This window comes from Anolis carolinensis, unplaced genomic scaffold (assembly GCF_035594765.1).
Source record: "Anolis carolinensis isolate JA03-04 unplaced genomic scaffold, rAnoCar3.1.pri scaffold_11, whole genome shotgun sequence".
Taxonomy (NCBI): domain Eukaryota; kingdom Metazoa; phylum Chordata; class Lepidosauria; order Squamata; family Dactyloidae; genus Anolis; species Anolis carolinensis.
Window position 1 is genome coordinate 3,685,000 of NW_026943822.1, and position 20,819 is coordinate 3,705,818.

The following is a 20,819-nucleotide window of genomic DNA, read 5'->3' on the forward strand; positions in this document are numbered from 1 at the left end:
TTTCCCCCTCGTATGCTTGCAAGTCTTTGCAAATCCTATAAACATATAGATATCTCGAGATTTCAATGGACCGGTATATCTGTATCTATGTGTATACATTATTTTATATATGAATTTTAGCCTCATATGTTTGCAAGTCTTTGCAAATCCTATAAACATATAGATATCTAGAGATTTCAATGGACCTGTATATCTGTCTATGTGTATACATTATTTTATATATGAATTTTAGCCTCATATATTTGCAAGTCTTTGCAAATCCTATACTGATATAATTATCTATATAGAAAGGGATGTCTAGATATATATCTATATATGTAAAAGAGTGATGGCATCAGGGCAGTGGACAAAACAACAAAACTACAGGCCCCAACCTCGAAATTTGACAGCACAACCCATCATTCACAGTTGTGATACAACAAAAAGAAAAGAAAAATAAAGTCCTAATTACAGGGAGAGGAATAATAGTTTTTCTCCAATTGCTGCCAGTCAGAAGGCTAAGCTTCGCCCACTTGGTCTCCTAGCAACCTACTCAGCCCAGGGGACAGGCACAGTTAGGCCTCACTTAGGCCTCTTCCACAGATTATCAGATTTTAACTGGATTATATGGCAGTGTAGACTCAAGGCCCTTCCACGCAGCTATATAACCCATTTAGAATCTTATATTATCTGTTTTGACTCCACACTCCATATAATCCACTTCAGTGTGCATACTAAACATAAAGACTACCATACAACAGACATTCAATACCACCACTACCTCAACAATTTCTCACCAACACCATCAGAAAATGCCACAGCAACGCGTGGCTGGGCACAGCTAGTATATATATATGAATATAGGGCTTGCAAATATTGCAGGGGAAATGCACATACACACACAAATTTCTAGATTGATATAAACATAAATATATAGGGCTTGCAAATATTGCTGGAGGGAAATGCACATGTATCTAGAGAGGGAACAAGAGATTCAAAATGCAAGGCTTTCAGGAACACTACTTGATAATCCAAAATACCCAGGAAGAAGAACTAGAACTGGAACAAAACTCAAGATACAAGGCTTACAAGAACTTGGCATGAAAGTCTGCTTTGGCTGCTTTGCCATAGGGGAAAAAAACCCACTATTCCTTTGGACGGTTTATAAAAGGAGTTCAGCTGGGGGAAATGTAGCTTTTTAGTACCGAGACTTCTCTGAAGGCTCCCGTCAAGTTGGAAAAGAATTCTGAATGGTGTATTTTCCTTCTTTTCTGAGATCAATCTCAAGTTTTGCACTGGGCAGACTGTCAGGCTTCCACTGCAACATATGCTGCTGCTCACTGCTCCGCTTTCCTTGGGCTTCAGAGCCTTTCCAGGCTCTTTGTACTTCCTCCCCTCCCCGTGCAATTTGCTATCTGTGATGCCTACATCTCTCTCTCTCCAGCTTCCCCCTGCATTCTCTTCTCATTATCTCCCTCCAATGTGAGAAGAAAGGATGTTGTTTTGCCATATGGTGATGCCAGGTGACTGTGTTAATACATGCATCTCTTGCTGTCTTACTTGCTCTGACGGTATTGTTAGCAGCAGTGCTTCAGACTGCTTGCCAAGCCCATCGCTCTATCTTCCAACCTATTTGTGATGGTTTCGCTCTGCTCTTCCTATTTCTCCTGGCTTCAGAATGCATTATACTAAGTTTGATATTATGATGAACAGAGACTTTGGTTGCAGCTTGGGTAAACGCTAGACTTCAGCTCTGAACTTGAATGCGCTGATGGGAAACTGAATATCTGAGACTGTGTTTACTGCAGGTGTATTTTACTCCATCACTGTATTTAATGTGACTTGAATGTCCACGAATTTGGTATCCACTATCTACAGGGGATCCTGGAACCAAACCCCAGGACATGCCAAGAAACTATTGTACTTTCCACAAACAAAATGAAGAGAGGGCCAGGCAGGGGCCAACTATTGTCTACTAGCATTATTAGAGAATCAGAGTCTGAGACTTGGAAATGGAGAGGTGGAGACTTGGACTTATAAGATGTTGTCTTGTAGGGTTGTTATGTGTTTTCCAGGCTGTATGGCCATGTTCTAGAAGCATTCTCTCCGGAGTTGCTTCTGGAGTGAGAGAATTGGCCGTCTGCAAGGACGTTTCCCAGGGGACGCCCAGATGTTTTTGATGTCTGGATAGCTATGAATATATTCTTACCTACCTATATATAGGGCTTGCAAACATTACAGGGGGAAAATGAACATACAAATATATATAGACATGTCTAGATAGATATATGTGTGTGTGTGTGTGAATATATATATATATATATATATATATATATAGGTAATGAAATTTCGGCCTAGGACAAAACAACAAAACTACACATCCCAGAAACACTAAACTTGGCAACACAACCCCTCATCCATGCCTCTACGTTCATACAACAAAAAGAAAAGAAAAATAAAGTCCTAATTAGAGGGAGAGGAATAATTGTTTTTATCCAATTGCTGCCATTTAGAAGGCTAAGCTCCGCCCACTTGGTCTCCTAGCAACCTACTCAGCCCAACAGATGGCCACCCAGCCTCATAATAATAATGATGATAATAATAATAATAATAATAATAATAATAATAATAATCCTAAGATTAGCAGATACCCCTAAGGATCATCCAGTTCAACTTCCTTATAACATGCAGGAGGACACAATCCAACCACTCCTCACAGATGGCCATCCAATATCTGCACATTAATAATACACATCGAATCATAGCATCAGACAGTTAGGAGACACCCCTAAAGGTCATCCAGTCCAACCCAATTCTGCCATGCAGGACACAATCCAAGCACTCCCAACAGATGGCCACCCAGCCTCTCAATACTAATACTATTAATAATAATAATAATAATAATAATAATAATAATAATAACAACAACATCATCATACAATCCTAAGGTTAGGAGTGACCGCTAAGGATCGTCCAGATCAACGTCCTTCTACCATGCAGGAGGACACAATCCAAGCACTCCTGACAGATGGCCACCCAGCCTCAACAAGTTCTCACCAACACCACCAGACAACACCACAGCAACGCGTGGCTGGGCACAGCTAGTATATATATATGGCTTGCAAATATTGTAGGGGAAATGCACACACACACACACACACACACACGTAGAGAGAGGGGATTTGCAAACACATATGTGAAATTAGTATCTATAATCATAGATCTGTATCTAGCTCTGCATTGTTTATATAAGCATTGAATGTTTGCCTGTTACTATGTTAGAAGCCAGCCTGAGTCCCCATGGGGAAATAGGGTGGGATCCAAATGAAGTTTTTATTATTATTTTATTATGACACAGCAAACAAGATAGATATGCTGGATTTCATATCACAAAATCACAAGTCGAACACTTCCCAAGTGTCTAGGACTGTGTGATGTATTTTCGGATGATGCGTGCAGATCCCAGCAGGGTGGCCTTTTGCAGTTGGCAGATCGTAATTTTGTCAATGTCTATTGTTTCCAAATGCCGGCTGAGATCTTTTGGCACGGCACCCAATGTGCCCATCACCACCGGGACCACCTGCACTGGTTTCTGCCAGAGTCTTTGAAGTTCAATCTTGAGGTCCCGATAGCAGCTGAGTTTTTCCTGTTGTTGTTGTTATTATTATTATTATTATTAGGTTATTGTTGATACCATATTGTTTTTTGTTGCTACTTATAGAGCTAGTTTATTGTTTTTCTTTGAAATACGGTAAATATTCAAAAACATTTAACCTACTGATGCCTTGATTAATGAAATTTTATTGTTATCTATTTTTATTTTGAAATTTACCCGTAACTGCTGCATTTTCACCCTCGGCTTAAACTCGAGTCAATAAGTTATCTCAGTTTTTTGTGGTAAAATTAGGTGCCTCAGCTTATATTCGGGTCAGCATATACTCAAGTATATACGGTAGTATTATCTAGGGCTGGTGCTGGCTGTTCTTGGAGGCTCATCTTGGGGACTGATGGCTATGGTTTGGAGGTTTTGTGAAAATACTTAAGACAAGTATAAACCACGTGTTCATCAGATTCTATCATCCTTTATCCTAAGGGTGTAGTTCAGTGGTTCTCAATCTTTGGTCTTCTAGCTTGTTTGGAAATTCAACTCCTAGAATTACCATCCATCTTACCAGGACTGGGAATGAATTCTACCCAAAGCCCTGGAGAACTTCTTTCCAGCCAGAGCTGACAATAAATAGTGAGCTACTGATAGGTGGACCAACATACTGACCTGTTATAAAGCAGCTTCCTTTGTTTTTACATTTTTTTGACATAGCTATGCAGTTTTTAAAATGTTCAGAATAATGCCAATTGTCAGAGTAATTTGCAGCGCAGCAGTAGTTGGATGGAGTCAGTGGAACGCAGAACGAAGAGACATCAGAGACGTTGGTAAAACTATATACAAAGTTTTACTGACTTCAGTAATAATCAAGACAAAAGGCTTGCAGACAAAAGACGAACACAGGACTCTCACTCTAGTCAAACAGCACTCGACTCAACTCAGAACAGAACAGAACAGAACAGATCTGATGCAATCAGCAATGCACAAACGCTTGTGTCTGGACACTCCCCGGTTCCAGCCACACATCAAGGTCATTACAGCTTCTTAGCAATTAACTCTTTCCAGACTATAGTACACTCTAGATCAGTGATGGGCAAGCTTTTGCACTTAGTGTGTCAAAATTCGCCAAAAACCTAGCATGACTTGGGTGGTGTGTCACTTTGAGAAAAAAAAAACCCATAATTTCACAATATGTATAGTTTAAATAAAATGTATAATTGTAATATATAACTGTATTGAATAAATCAAAAACTATTTACTACCGTTATTTCCATGTACAACAATCTATGGTACTTCTTGCAGTTTAAGCTTCACAAAGTTTCCACACTGATTTCTCTCTATTCTAGTTTCAATATAGTATGAATAATATAATATAATAGTAATAATACGATAATATACTACAATAATAGAATAATAATAGAATGAATGATATAATAATAATAGAATATAAAATAATATAATATAATGATATAAAATATATTATTAGGATAATATAATAATAGGATATAATAATACTCTATATACAGTAGAGTCTCACTTATCCAAGTTAACCAGCTGGCAGAACGTTGGATAAGCAAATATGTTGGATAATAAGGAGAGATTAAGGAAAAGCCTATTAAACATCAAATTAGGTTATGATTTTACAAATTAAGCATCAAAACATCATGTTATACAACAAATTTGACAGAAAAAGTAGTTCAATACGCAGTAATGTTGTGTTGTAATTACTGTATTTACGAATTTAGCACCAAAATATCACAATTTATTGAAAACATCGACTACAAATATGTATTGGATAATCCAGAACGTTGGATAAGCGAGTGTTGGATAAGTGAGACTCTACTGTACAAAGTTTTACTGACTTCAGTAATAATCAAGACAAACAGGCTTGCAGACAAAAGACGAACACAGGACTCTCACTCTAGGCAAACAGCGCTCGACTCAACTCAGAACAGAACAGAACAGATCTGATGCAATCAGCAATGCACACACACTTGTGTCTGGACACTCCCCAGTTCCAGCCACACATCAAGGACATCACAGCTTCTCAGCAATTAACTCTTTCCAGACTATAGTACACTCTGGATGATGCAATCAGTATGCAATACAGACAAGACACAAATTTCATTTAAACACTACCTATACACAAATCCGACATTAACACCAATATGATTTTCAGTTCTTCGAGCAGATGTGGCGTACGATTTGGGAGGCAGAGTGTGTGTATTGGGGAGGGGAGGCAGCCGGTGTTCTTACGTCTCCTTCATTGAGGCCCTGCTGCCATCATTTGCTCTTGCGCTACTCCCTTGGGCAGAAGGAGACAGGTGCACATGCAGTGAGATGTGAACAATTGCTCCACGAAGGCTCAGTGCCTTCTATTAATGCCCATACCAGCGGGCGGCATTCTGATACACGGATCTGGCTGGCATCACACTGGCGACCACTCAGCAGCCACCTGGCTGTTATCTAGCATTTCTCCTTCTCTTCAGCAACTCTGATAATGGCCTTCATTTCAATCATCAGATTGCCGAGGACTAAAACGTCAGCCCAGCTGGCTTTTATGTGTGATTTGATGCTTGTTTGCAAGAGTATTGCTGGGCTTTGATAGATTTTTTGAGCGGGTGGGGGGTGGAAAGCGTTATAAACAAGGAAGCCAGACTTGGAAGAGTGGGTGCTGGCTGGTAGCCCCTGCTTTGACATCTCTCCCTTTGTTTTGCCTGCTGAGTGGACATGTGATAAATAGCAGTTGAGTGTTGATAAAATATTTATTTCCAACTGGAGCTTGATAATTGGCTCTAGGCGAAAGTTAATGTGATTTATTAGAGGCTTTGTTTATAAAGAGATTACAGTGGAACAAAGCTGCAGGCCTTGGAGATGCCACATCGCATTTTGCTCTGTAGACCATCCACACTTCCCCGGCGCCAGGATCCACAACAACATTGGATTCCAAAACCATTGGTCAACCTTCCTTTATATAGGTGTTGAATGGCAAATCCCATTGTCCTGTAAAGTAAAGGTAAAGGTTTCCCCTGACGTTAAGTCCAGTCGTGTCCGAATCTGGAGGTTGGTGCTCATCTCCATTTCTAAGCCAAAGAGCCGGCGTTGTCCATAGACACCTCCAAGGTCATGTGTCCACTGGCATGACTGCATGGAGCGCCGTTACTTTCCCGCCGGAGCGGTACCTATTGATCTACTCACATTGGCATGTTTTCAAACTACTAGGTTGGCAGAAGCTGGAGCTAACAGCGGGCGCTCACTCCGCTCCCGGGATTTGAACGTGGGACCTTTCAGTCTGCAAGTTCAACAGCTCAGTGCTTTAACATACTTCGCCACCAGGGCTCCTGTAGCTCCTGTAGCCATATGAAAATTGGCAGGCTGAAAAAGACTGCAATAATTTCGGTAAGAGGTCATGAGTTCGAAGCTAGCCCAGGTCGGAGTAAGCGCCAGACCATAAATAGTCTAGTTTGCTGTTGACCTATGCAACCCGAAAGACAGTTGCATCTTTCGAGTAGGAAATTTAGGTACCGCTTTATGTGGGGAGGCTAATTTACAACATCAAAAAACCTTCCAGCAGCGTGCAGAAGAATGAGGAAGTACTCCATCAAGGACTCGATGTCACAAGTGGATGGTGAAGCGGCAGCTCTCCCTGTGGCCAGAATTGAGCATACCCTCATGAAGCTGGAATCTGGAAAAATGTTAAATTGTCTCTGTGTTTGTCTATATATGTTGTATGTCTAATGGCATTGAGTATTTGCCATGTATATATGCATTGTGATCCGCCCTGAGTCCCCTTCAGGGTGAGAAGGGCAGAATGTAAATACTGTAAATGAATAAATGAATGAAATGGGTGCCATTTAGGAGCCTTGGTGTTGTATATACTGTACTAGCTTTGCCCGGCCACGCGTTGCTGTGGCAAAGTGGTGGTGGTATTGGTTAAAAATTGTTGTGTAATTTTTATTTGACGTTATTTGTATTTTTTAATTAATTTTATTGTAAGTTATCTTTTTATTTATTATATTTTATTATTTTCTTGTATAATTTTTAGTTATTTTCTGTTATTATAGTATTTTATTGTATTAATTTTTTAGTGTTTTTAATTATTATTTTTTTAGTGTTTTTTATTGGGTTGCTAGGAGACCAAGTTGGAGGAGCTTAGCCTTCTAACGGTCAGCAATTGGATAAAAGCAATTATTCCTCTCTCTCTGTCAAGGACAGAACGCCACAAGATTCAAAGTAACAGAGTTTATTAGATTACAGAACTCAAAAATGCCCGTAAAACACAAGGGCCAGGCAGTTTTTTGCCTTTAGGAGCAAAAAGGGGCAAAAGTAAATGTTCAAAAGATAAACCGGATTAAACCGGAGTTTAATCCGGGTAAAAACAAACTGCTTGCTTCAGCCTGGGTATAAACGAAACGAAAGCCAAGGAACAAAAGATACAAAGAATGCAACTAATTGGCAGCAGATTCCTCTCTGCTGCCAACACTGTGCTTAGAGTAACTTGCGTCGCTCCCCCACACACACAGCAGACAGGATCTCCAACACGAGTAAATCAGCCAAGGATTGTAGCAGTTGAGTAGACCAGTTCCGTTCCGTAGATCAAAGCCAGAAGCAGACGTTTGTAGTTTTTCCAAGTCCAAGAAGGGGGGAAGACAAGCCGTGGTCAGTTCAGTCCGAGTTCTCAAAGCAGGAGATGGCGTCCGTCAAGAAGACGACGGAAGGTCAAGCTAATAAGAGTAAGCACAGGTTTGCACAAACAAATGCCCACACAATCCCTCCCGCCGTCTGACCCTGGATTCCAATCAACTTACGTCACAGCACAGGAAAGCACACAAGTCTTCAGGGAAGCGTCCCACACACACACGGATCCCAAGCGTTTGCCCAGATTACCTTGCCCAACGCAATTTGCAATTGCTCTCAAGCCCCATTTTATGCCAGTTACAAATCTTCATCACTGTCAGCTGTCCTCCTTAACCCGGGCGTTTCCTCATCACTTTCCTCGTCAGAGCTGGAACACCTCTGACTACGCCCAACAGCATCTCCAGCTGTGGATCCCGTCCCATCCCTCCAGCTAAACCATGGGTCTAATCCTGAAGGTCCCCATTCATCTTCTGTCCCATCATGGCCAGTGGCACCCACTTCCTCCCTTACCCGAGTCCAATCCATCTCATCCTCCTCTGAGCTAACCAGCCCCTCCTCCATTCTCTCCGTAAACCCTTCGAAAGACTCCTCGTCAGATGGTGCTGCAAATATGTCTCGCAGTCTTTTTCTCTCTCGCTCCTCGAGAGTATCTGACTCTCGAGGAGTCTTACGCCCACGTCTGTCAGTAACAGAGCCATGAGGCTCAATCATAACACTATCCCCTCTCACAAAGGCCTCCTCCCCCGATGGCGGAGAAGTGGCAGTGATACCCTCCGCTATAGCACCACGACGACTAGAGGTATCAAGTTTCAACAGCGAACGATGAAAGACTGGATGGACCTTTAAACTAGACGGTAAACGCAAACGAAACGCAACAGAAGAAATCTTTTTAACGATAGGAAAGGGACCCAAATACCGAGGCGCAAACTTTCCCCCAGCCTGTTTAATATGTTTGGAAGATAACCACACCAAATCCCCTTCTTCCAACTCCTCCCCTGCCTGCCTGTGGCGGTCAGCCTGAGTCTTCTGCGTTGCCTTAGCTTCCAACAGTAAGCGACGGGCAACATCATGCAATGCAGCCATTTCCGAAGAGCGGTACACAGGGTCCGAAGAGACCACATTGGTCGACGGCGCCACACCTCCCCGTGGGTGAAAACCATAAGTTAGCTCAAATGGCGTATGCTGACTAGACGTGTGCACCGCATTGTTGTAAGCAAATTCCGCCACCGGTAACCACTTTACCCAAGCCGTGGGTTGATCTAAACAAAAACAACGCAGATACTGCTCTAAGAGCCCATTAACCCGTTCCGACTGTCCATCCGTTTGCGGATGGAAAGCTGAAGACACGTTTAACTTAGTCCCCAAACACTCATGGAAGTGTTTCCAAAAGCGTGACACAAATTGCGGAGCCCTATCTGAAATAATCACCTCGGGTGCTCCGTGCAAACGATAGATGTGCTTTGTAAATAGTAAGGCCAACGTAGGGGCCGCCGGAATGGTTGAACAAGGAATAAAATGAGCCAGTTTACTAAATAAATCCACCACCACCCAAATACAAGTATAACCCCCAGACTTAGGCAAATCTGAAATAAAATCCATGGAAATGATTTGCCATGGCCTCTCCGGAACAGGTAAAGACGATAACAACCCTCTAGGGCGCCCAACAGGCGTCTTACTCTGCTGACAAACGGCGCAGCTGTCACAAAAGCGCAGAATGTCTTGCCGCATCTTTGGCCACCAGTAGCTCCTGGTGATAAGCTGTACGGTCTTGAACCTGCCAAAGTGCCCAGCCATGGGTTCGTCATGGTGGGCTCTAATCACCTCCAACCTGAGGGTCCCTACTGGTACGTAAACCTGCCCCCTACGCACCAATACCCCGTCTTGATCCTGGAGATGCGGCAGTATGGTACGGTTACCTGCAGAGAGCAGCATCAGTTGCTCCTGAGTCCACACATCATCCTTCTGAGCCTCAAGGATCTGGTCATGTAACCCAAGCTCATTATCTACAACACACAGAGAGGCAGTAGGCAAGATGGTCTGACATACTACCTGCTCATTGGTCTTAAATTCCGGCTTGCGGGATAAAGCATCGGCCCGCAAGTTTGCCTTCCCCTCCACTAACTGCACCTTGAAGTTAAACCTGGAGAAAAACAAAGCCCAGCGGATTTGACGCTGGTTTAACTTCTTTGCTGTTTGCAAGTGCTCTAAGTTCTTGTGATCAGATCTGACCACGATCTGGTGCCGTGCCCCTTCAAGCCAGTGCCGCCACACCTCAAACGCCACCTTAATCGCCAACAACTCCTTCTCCCATATGGTATAGTTCTGCTCGAAGGGTGTTAGTTGCCGCGAGTAAAATCCACAGGGACGCAAGGTCCCTGAGGAATCCTTCTGAGACAATACAGCCCCCAACGCGTAGCTAGAAGCGTCCGCTTCTACCACGAACGGTCTGTCAACATCAGGATGGGTTAGTATGTTGTCCGATTGAAAACTAGACTTTAGTTGTAGAAACGCCTCGTGAGCTTCCCGCCCCCACACAAATGGCTGTTTCTTGCGCAGAAGCTGCGTCAAAGGTACCGTGAGCTTTGCAAAATTCGGAATAAACTCCCGGTAGTAATTAGCGAAACCCAAGAACCTTTGTACATCCTTCTTAGTCTTCAGCTCCTGCCATGAGTTGACGGCGTCAACCTTATGTGGGTCCATTTTAAGTTCCCTACCTGACACTACATGACCTAGGAACTCCACTTCAGGCACATGAAAGACGCACTTGGAAGCCTTGGCGAAAAGCCCATTAGCCCGCAGTCGGTGCAGAACCTGCTTGACATGTTGACGATGTTCTTTCTCGTCCTTAGAAAAAATCAAGATATCATCCAAATAAATCACTAAAAATTGGTCAATTAGGTCCCTGAACACATCGTTCATGAACCTCTGGAATACCGCAGGAGCATTACAAAGCCCAAAAGGCATGACTCGGAACTCGTGGCATCCGAAACACGTGTTAAATGCCGTCTTCCATTCATCCCCTTCCCGTATACGGATTAAGTTATAGGCCCCCCGCAGGTCAAGCTTGGTAAAGACCTTAGCCCCTTGCACCCTTGATAACAGTTCCGAGATTAAAGGCAGCGGGTACCTATCCCGAATGGTGTATTTGTTTAGGATCCGATAATCGCAGACCAACCTAAGTTCCCCAGTCTTTTTGGCTACAAAGAATACCGGTGCCGCAGTTGGAGAACTAGATGGGCGAATAAACCCCTTGGCTAAATTTTCATCTAGAAACTCCCGCAAAGCTTGCCTTTCCGGTACAGTCAAGGCATACAGCCTCCCTGCTGGCAGTTTCGCACCTTCTGCCAACTTGATGGCGCAATCATATGGCCTGTGCGGTGGTAATTTGTCCGCTTCTCTTTTACAAAATACATCAGAGAACTCCCCATACTCAGCAGGCACTCCCTCCATATCAGAATGAGTAACATTTAGAGTGCAACAATCCTGCCTCTTTAAGATCACTTTACGTGTTGCCCAATCTACTTGTGGGTTTACTACAGCTAGCCAATCCATCCCCAGGATCACATCATATCTAGGCAAGCTCGTAATATCCCACACAAACGTTCCCGTTACTCCCTGCACCTCCCACGTTACTGCTGAGGTTTCATGGTTAACCACCCCAGTCTCCAGCAGTCTCCCATCTGCTCCTTCCACCCACACGTCGCATGCCTTGCGCACTCTAGGAATGCCATGCTTCTTAGCAAACTCAATATCTACATAGGAGACCGTAGCCCCTGAGTCCAGCAGTGCCAAAGTAGAAACAAGTTCCCTTCCCCCAACAGATAATGTAATGGGTACGAAAACATGCTTCCTCCCCTCAGTTGACTGCTTGAGGAGCCCTAGTGCGTTGGACTCACGTCGCACTAGGGCTGGCCTTTTCCCGAAAGCTGGGAAGGTTTCACATTACAATTTTTGGCAAAATGCCCAGCATTCCCACAGTACAAACACAAGCCCAGCTGCCTCCTACGGCTCTTTTCCTCTGTAGACAGCTTTTTAAAGACCCCAAGCTCCATGGGCTCTTCCCCCATCACCACAGGTGCCCTGATTACATGCATGGGTGGCGCACACATTGCTTTTGAGTGTTTACGAGCCTCAAACCTTGCGTCTAAACGCAGCACCTTAGCTACTAAGGCGTCCCAGCTTTCAGCCGGCTCCAAGCGTGCTAATTCATCCTGGAGCATATCACTTAACCCGGCAGTAAATAAAAGCATGAATGCATTTTCCCCCCAATCCAGCTGGTGGCGATACAGGTTAAACTTATTTAAGTAATCCAAAACAGTCCCCTTTCCCTGTTTCAACCGATACAGAGCCCACCCAGCGTTCTCCGTGCGGAGAGGATCCCCAAAAGTATCAGTTAACAACTTTTTGAAATTATTCAAATTGTCCTTGACTGGGTCATTTCCCAAAATTAAATTAGTGGCCCATTGTCCTGCGGGACCGGTCAACAAACTCAAAATAAAGGCCACCTTGCTAGTGTCTGTAGGAAAAGCATGAGCACTGAGCTGAGAAAAATAAAGCTCCACTTGTGCCAAAAAGGTTGGCAACTTGCACCTGGTTCCGTCAAAGCGTTCAGGAGTCAAAACATGTCCTTTCACAGCCTGAGCTGTTTGGATAACGGTAAAAGCCGTTTGCAATTGGTCTACTTTGGCCCTTAACTCATCCATCGTCTTCCTGACGGGTTTATTGCTGCAATAAACTTTTTATGGGCGTTGGGCAATCTGTCAAGGACAGAACGCCACAAGATTCAAAGTAACAGAGTTTATTAGATTACAGAACTCAAAAATGCCCGTAAAACACAAGGGCCAGGCAGTTTTTTGCCTTTAGGAGCAAAAAGGGGCAAAAGTAAATGTTCAAAAGATAAACCGGATTAAACCGGAGTTTAATCCGGGTAAAAACAAACTGCTTGCTTCAGCCTGGGTATAAACGAAACGAAAGCCAAGGAACAAAAGATACAAAGAATGCAACTAATTGGCAGCAGATTCCTCTCTGCTGCCAACACTGTGCTTAGAGTAACTTGCGTCGCTCCCCCACACACACAGCAGACAGGATCTCCAACACGAGTAAATCAGCCAAGGATTGTAGCAGTTGAGTAGACCAGTTCCGTTCCGTAGATCAAAGCCAGAAGCAGACGTTTGTAGTTTTTCCAAGTCCAAGAAGGGGGGAAGACAAGCCGTGGTCAGTTCAGTCCGAGTTCTCAAAGCAGGAGATGGCGTCCGTCAAGAAGACGACGGAAGGTCAAGCTAATAAGAGTAAGCACAGGTTTGCACAAACAAATGCCCACACAATCCCTCCCGCCGTCTGACCCTGGATTCCAATCAACTTACGTCACAGCACAGGAAAGCACACAAGTCTTCAGGGAAGCGTCCCACACACACACGGATCCCAAGCGTTTGCCCAGATTACCTTGCCCAACGCAATTTGCAATTGCTCTCAAGCCCCATTTTATGCCAGTTACAAATCTTCATCACTGTCAGCTGTCCTCCTTAACCCGGGCGTTTCCTCATCACTTTCCTCGTCAGAGCTGGAACACCTCTGACTACGCCCAACAGCATCTCCAGCTGTGGATCCCGTCCCATCCCTCCAGCTAAACCATGGGTCTAATCCTGAAGGTCCCCATTCATCTTCTGTCCCATCATGGCCAGTGGCACCCACTTCCTCCCTTACCCGAGTCCAATCCATCTCATCCTCCTCTGAGCTAACCAGCCCCTCCTCCATTCTCTCCGTAAACCCTTCGAAAGACTCCTCGTCAGATGGTGCTGCAAATATGTCTCGCAGTCTTTTTCTCTCTCGCTCCTCGAGAGTATCTGACTCTCGAGGAGTCTTACGCCCACGTCTGTCAGTAACAGAGCCATGAGGCTCAATCATAACACTCTCTCTAATTAGGACTTTATTTTTCTTTTCTTTTTGTTGTATCAACCTAGAGCCGTGGATGACGGGTTGTGTCGTCAAATTTCGAGGTTGGGGGGCCTGTAGTTTTGTTGTTTTGTGGGTCGCCGTGATGCCATCACTCATTTATATATATAGATATATAAGCCAAAGCACCTAATTTTACCACAACCCCCCCCCAACACCCCCCCCCCCCAAACTGGGAAAACATTGACTCAAGTATAAGCTGAGGGTGGTAAATTTCAGAAATAAAAATACATACCAATAAAATTACATTAATTGGGGCATCAGTAGGTTAAATGTTTTTGAATGTTTCCATAACACTGTAATTTAAGATAAGACTGTCCAATCCTGATGTGGTTTCCTTCCAGCTGGAACTCGGAAAGTCTTTTCTTCCTAAAAAGACATCAGGGGAATCTCGGTACAGGTTCTTCCAGCAGGAGAGAGTGGTCTGAGAGAATACTACCTAGAAATAAAGTCTTGCAACAGACGGTGGAGCTGTTTGTATCACTTGCTCAGTCCAGAACATTGCCCAGAGCTAAAAGGTTAATGGTATAATTCTGCCAAATACAAAGGCTTCCAAGATGTGAGAAGATGCCCAAATTCCAACAATTGTCCAATGAACTCTTGGGTTGGTTTGCAGTAGAAATTAGGAGATAAAGGTTACAACAACTGTGGAAGATAATATTTTCCCTCTCTTTCTCATCTTTCCCCAGGGCAGTGGTTGAAGCTCTGGCAGCTTTGCTGAAATCAAGTAAGCCCTTCTACCTTGTCATTTTGTTTGTATCCTTGCTTTTTCAGTGTTCTTTATAGAGGTAGAGATAACACTCCATCCTGATCCTACTGCTTGCCTGAAACTATAGCAGATCACAGAGTGCTAGAAAAGGGTGCCTGTGATATTTAATGCTCATTTACTGTGCGGATATACTTCAGTAAGAAAAGTAGATGTGTCCCTGGGCATTGCTTTAACCCAGAGGTCCTCAAACTTTTTAAGTGGAGGGCCGATTCACAGTCCCTCAGCCTGTTGGGGGGCCGGACTAGGATGAAATAGTAAAAAATTAGGATTGTTGTTGTGTGCCTTCAAGTCATTTCAGACTTAGGTCAACCCTAAGTCTAAAGTTTAGGACACAGACCAGGTAAATGACCTTGGAGGGCCACATCCGGCCCATGGGCCTTAGTTTGGGGACCCCGATCTAGACGATCTCATAAGACCATAGGTAAGCAAAGAGACCTCCAAAGACCGTCTAGATGGTCTCATAAGACCATCGGCAAGGAAAGGGCCCGCCAAAGGGCATCTAGACAATCTCATAAAATCATAGGTAAGGAAAGGGACCGTCAAAGGCTATCTAGATTGTTTCATAGGACCATAGGTAAGGAAAGCGACCTCCAAAAGCCATCTAGATGGTCTCATAGGACCATAGGTAAGGAAAGGGACCTCCAAAAGCCATCTAGATGGTCTCATAGGACCATAGGTAAGGAAAGGGACCTCCAAAAGCCATCTAGATGTTCTCATAGGACCATAGGTAAGGAAAGGGACCTCCAAAAGCCATCTAGATGGTCTCATAGGACCATAGGTAAGGAAAGTGACCTCCAAAAGCCATCTAGATGGTCTCATAAGACCATAGCTAAGCAAAGAGACCTTCAAAGACCATCTAGACGATCTCATAAGACCATAGGTAAGCAAAGAGACCTCCAAAGACCAGGCAGACTTAGGTCAACCCTAAGTCTAAAGTTTAGGACAGGGGCCAGGTAAATGACCCACGGGCCTTAGTTTGGGGACCCTTGCTTTAACCTAACATTTCTTACCAGGGCTAGAAATAATATGGGATGAATAGGGATATATTGCTTGTTGTTGTTGACTTCAGCTTATGGTGACCTCATGAATGAGAGATCTATCTGGGTCCATCTACACTGGCAAATAATCCAATGTAAATGACACATTAGCCCGGCGTGTCCAAACTGTCATGGTTTGCAAAGATGCTATATGTGTGTTAACTGGAAAAGCAAATGCATGAAGCCGATTGGCTGAGTTTGCAAGGACCTGGGAATCAGTTTGCAACTGTTGCTGTCCTGCTGCTGGAAAACCAGTTTGAACAGGTTTGTGTGTGTAAGTCTATTGCAGCGATGGCTAACCTATGACACGTATGTCAGCACTGACACGCCTAGCCATTTTTGCTGACACGCTGCCGCATGCAGATTGATTGTGGCCAAATTTGGTGTGATTTCATCAAGTGGTTTTGTTGTTTACTCCAGGGGAATTATGCACATTACATTTATATATATATATATATATATATATATTCATTCTATTATTATTCTATTATTGTAGTATATTATCATATTATTACTATTATATTATTCATTATTTGTGACTACATTGCAACTACAATAGAGAGAAATCAGTGTGGAAACTGCAAGAGGTACCATAGATTGTTGTACATGGAAATAATGGTAGTAAATAGTTATAATTTATTAAATACAGTTATATATTACAATTATATATTTTTGTTATTTAAACTATACATATTGTTTTTCTCGAAGTGACACACCACCCAAGTCATGCTAGGTTTTTTTGGTGAATTTTGACACACCAAGTGCAAAAGGTTGCCCATCATTGGTCTATTGAGTACTGGCTCTCTACTCAGAAAGGCCTGACTATTTCTGAGGCCTTGTTTGCTGCTGATCTTCACTGAAGCAGATTTATGAACTAAGAAATGATTGCTTATGACTGCTGATTTCTGTAAGCAGTCAGAGGGATTATTGTAAATACCATTTTTCTGTTGATCTCTTGGATTCAGCAAAAGTTCCTGTGTTATTATTATTATTATTTTTTGCAAAGCTGAGTGGTGCATAATTCTACAGAGTGACTCTGGGCTTATGGGCACATGTAAGAGCTTCCATATATCATCCAAAATCCCCAACACAAACGACACACCGGGCTAATAAAGATGTTGAACAGAACTGGGCCCAGGATGGAGCCCTGCTTGTGGCACTCCACTCGTGACTTCTTTCCAAGATGAAGACGACACATTGGTGAGCACCCTTTGGGTTCGTTCGCTTAGCCAATTACAGATCCACCTAACCGTAGTTTTGTCTAGCCCACATTTCATGCCATCTGAATGAACAGTACAAAACAAATACCCGTATGAAACAAATGCAACAAATACCGTGCATAGTTCCCTGAACAGCACAATTTCCATGCCTGGTGGACACTGCAAATGACAGATCAAGGGTTGCCGGTTGCCGGTGTTGAACCAGTTTCTACGCCGTTTGTTCACATAGCTGCCATCCAGCCATTGGGTGGTTCAGAGATGCACAATTTAGCCGTCATCCAGCTCCCAAGGTGGCTCAGGGATAGGGAATCTCGTGTATCCCGCTTTGGATCAGCATGACAATTTTTGCCCTACCAAGACACTCCTTTGTTTCAGATTTAATCAGAAAGGAATTTTGACACTTCTTGCTTTCCATTTGATGGAAAAGGGGGTCCATGGTTAATTTCTGAGCGGATATGATAGCGAGGAGTGAGTCAGGCTTCACTGCTGAATGCTATCTTTGGCATCACTGAGCTGCGACAGTCTGTATCTAATGTTTCAAGTATCTGTCAGATGGGAAAGCTTCTTCTAGGAGCTCGCATGCACTCCAAATGGATGTTCTTGAAGTGAACGTTATACCCTATTATGCCTCTTTCCCATCTAAAAACACTTAGCCTTTTATTACAAGAATTTAATAAAGCTTTGATTAAGAAAGAGTGTTCCACCATTGCAGACAATCTTCCTGAACATAAATCACAATGCCTTATTGTCCTTTCCCTCCTCGCCCGTGATCTCTTCCTTCCCTCCCCACCCTCCTCCTTTCAAGGGAATGAATGCATTTGGGGGGAAATTGCAATCCCAGAAGCTGCACTTAAAGGGATCCAGCTGAAGTTATCAACGGTGCAAATAGTCTTCCACCATTAACCTTGGTGCCCAGGCTTGGAGGTCGAATTACGGCAACGAGGAAGGCCCTGGTTCAGACTCGAAATCTTATTAAGGGGTATAATAGCCCAGCCTAGCACTGCCTTCAGTTCTCAGAAGCAAAATATTATAATTTAGAAAAGACGGCACACAGAAAAGGATAGAAAGGAAAGGAACAGAAGAAAAAGCTTTTCACGGAGAAGATTAACTTGCCTTTTGGCTGGCCACTTCCAGGCTCTTAATATCCTCAAAGAAGTAAATATAGAGCAGAGGCAAATCCTCCATCCAGGCAGCATTGCTGGAAAATAACACCAGTGGCCCTCTGAGAAAATGCTCATCTGCAAGCATGTGGACAACTTCAACAGAAAGGAGGAAACCATGAAAATGAACAAAATCTGGCTACCAGTATTAAAAAAAAAACCCCTCAAAAATCAGAACAGTAAATAAGAAGCAACACTCTGAAAACAAAGGAGTTCCAGACATGAATCAATCAGGGACAACTAACGTCTCTGAACAAAGGATGCCCCCAAGCAGGAAGAAGCCAGGAGATGAAGCTATTCAATGTTAATCAATGTGATTAATTACAACATTCACACTGGCCTCCAACTGACAAGAGTTCTTCTCTCACCCTGGACTTTATATATAAAGCTTCCTTGCTTAGAAATCTGGCTACCAGTATTAAAAAACTCAAAAATCAGAACAGTAAATAAGAAGCAACGCTCTGAAAACAGAGGAGTTCCAGACATGAATCAATCAGGGGCAGCTAACGACTCTGAACAAAGGATGCCCCCAGGCAGGAAGAAGCCAGGAGACGAAGCTATTCAACGCTAATCAAGGTGATTAACTACAACATTCACACTGGCCTCCAACTGACAAGAGTTCTTCTCTCACCCTGGACTTTCCACAGATATATATAAACCTTCCTTGCTTAGTTTTCCAACAGACCTCACAACCTCTGAGGATGTCTACCATAGATGTGGGCGAAACGTCAGGAGAGAATACTTCTGGAGCATGGCCATACAGCCTGGAAAACATACAAGGCTCATCTGTTTTTTCTATTGCTCCCAACTGGCCCAATCATCACAGTGCTGGACCTTATTGTTGCTTTTACTGTTACATCTTCCTATTGTGCATATTTCAAAACGCAAATGGCTATAAAGCCATGCAACTGAAAAAAACATATACAGTAGAGTCTCACTTATCCAACATTCGCTTATCCAACGTTTTGGATTATCCAACACATTTTTGTAGTCAATGTTTTCAATATATCGTGATATTTTGGTGCTAAATTCATAAATACAATAATTACTACATAGCATTACTGCGTATTGAACTATGTTTTCTGCCAAATTTGTTGTCTAACATGATGTTTTGGTGCTTCATTTGTAAAATCATAACCTAATTTGATGTGTAATAGGCTTTTCCTTAATCCCTCCTTATTATCCAACATATTCGCTTATCCAACATTCTGCCGGCCCGTTTATGTTGGATAAATGAGACTCTACTGTATATACAGAAATGCATATTAGTGAATGGGGACAATGTATATGTTAATACCATGTGCAAATAAACATGCATATTCATGTTTAAATGTTAAACATGTATACAATGTATACATGTTAAAATGTATACAAATTTCCAGGGGAAAATAAAGTCTCATGTACTACCTTGCCTGCCAAAAAAAATCCTAGAGGAATTGATTGAAACACAGCGAATTTGAGACCGATGGAGCATTTACCATGTATCATGAATGCAGCTTGACAGCACTTTATCTACCATGGCTCAATCCTCTGAAATCCTGGGAGGTATAGTTTTACAAGGCCATCCAATAAGAAAGATTTTTTTAAAAGACATAAAGCAAACCTTGCCTTCCTCGGTCTAATCCAAAATGTAGTTTGTATTTTCTTCTGGCACCACATGGTGGCACTCTTATTATGGCTAAACCAGCCCTCTTTAACCCAATATTTATTTTTAGTGAGTAATTTGTTTATCAGCCAGTTATTTTAATCTAATGCTGGTCATATTTGTCACTGCTGACTATCAGCATGCCTCAGTATTAGAAGCCAGCGCATCTTTTGAAGGAAATTAGCTAGCTGAAGCGGATCCTGGAGGCATTGGCTTGGTGGCTGCAGGGAACAAAATAACAAAGTGGGTTGCCTTGCCTTTTAAAGAAAGCATGGCAATAAACAATTTAAAGAGACTGGTCACCACCATCTCCTCAGTGTTATGAAAGCAGAAATAACTACCATGAATGCATTCTTTTAAAAAAGTATACAATCTGTTCTGAAGCAAGAAAACTTTTAATCACAGAACTATATATCTAAAACAGTGTCCGTGTTGACTTTTGTGGAGAGGTGGCTGCCAAGGGAGTGGAAAGGGTCAACATTTTTGTTACACCATTAATCTGCATTTCTGGCATTGCAAAGGGATTGGTGGTGCCTGTTGGAAGAGCACTTTGGTTTTCTCAATTTTCAATGAGAGGCTGAGCTTCTCGTATGCTTCTGCAAAGGTTTTTAGAGTGCCTTGTAGGTCTTCTTCTGAAGGCACACAGACTACGTTATCATCGGCGTATTGGAATTCTAATTTAACTTAATTTATGACACCATAAAACTGCCGACAGCGTGTGAAGAACATGAGGAAGTACTACCATCAAAAGGACTTGGTGTCACAGTGGACGATGAAGTGACAGCTCCCCCTGTGGCCGGAATCGAGCATACCCT

The 20,819-nt window shown here is 43.0% G+C and overlaps 1 protein-coding gene across 2 annotated transcripts in view; it reads left to right on the plus strand.

Annotated features, from left to right (window-relative positions):
• Window positions 1-20,819, plus strand: part of agbl1 (AGBL carboxypeptidase 1) — a 581,450-nt gene that overhangs the window by 76,659 nt on the left and 483,972 nt on the right. For both annotated transcript variants that reach the window (XM_062963555.1, XM_062963554.1), the window contains exon 6: window positions 14,863-14,900. In XM_062963555.1, coding sequence (XP_062819625.1) covers window positions 14,863-14,900 — 38 coding nt within the window. The remainder of the gene's footprint in view (window positions 1-14,862; window positions 14,901-20,819) is intronic.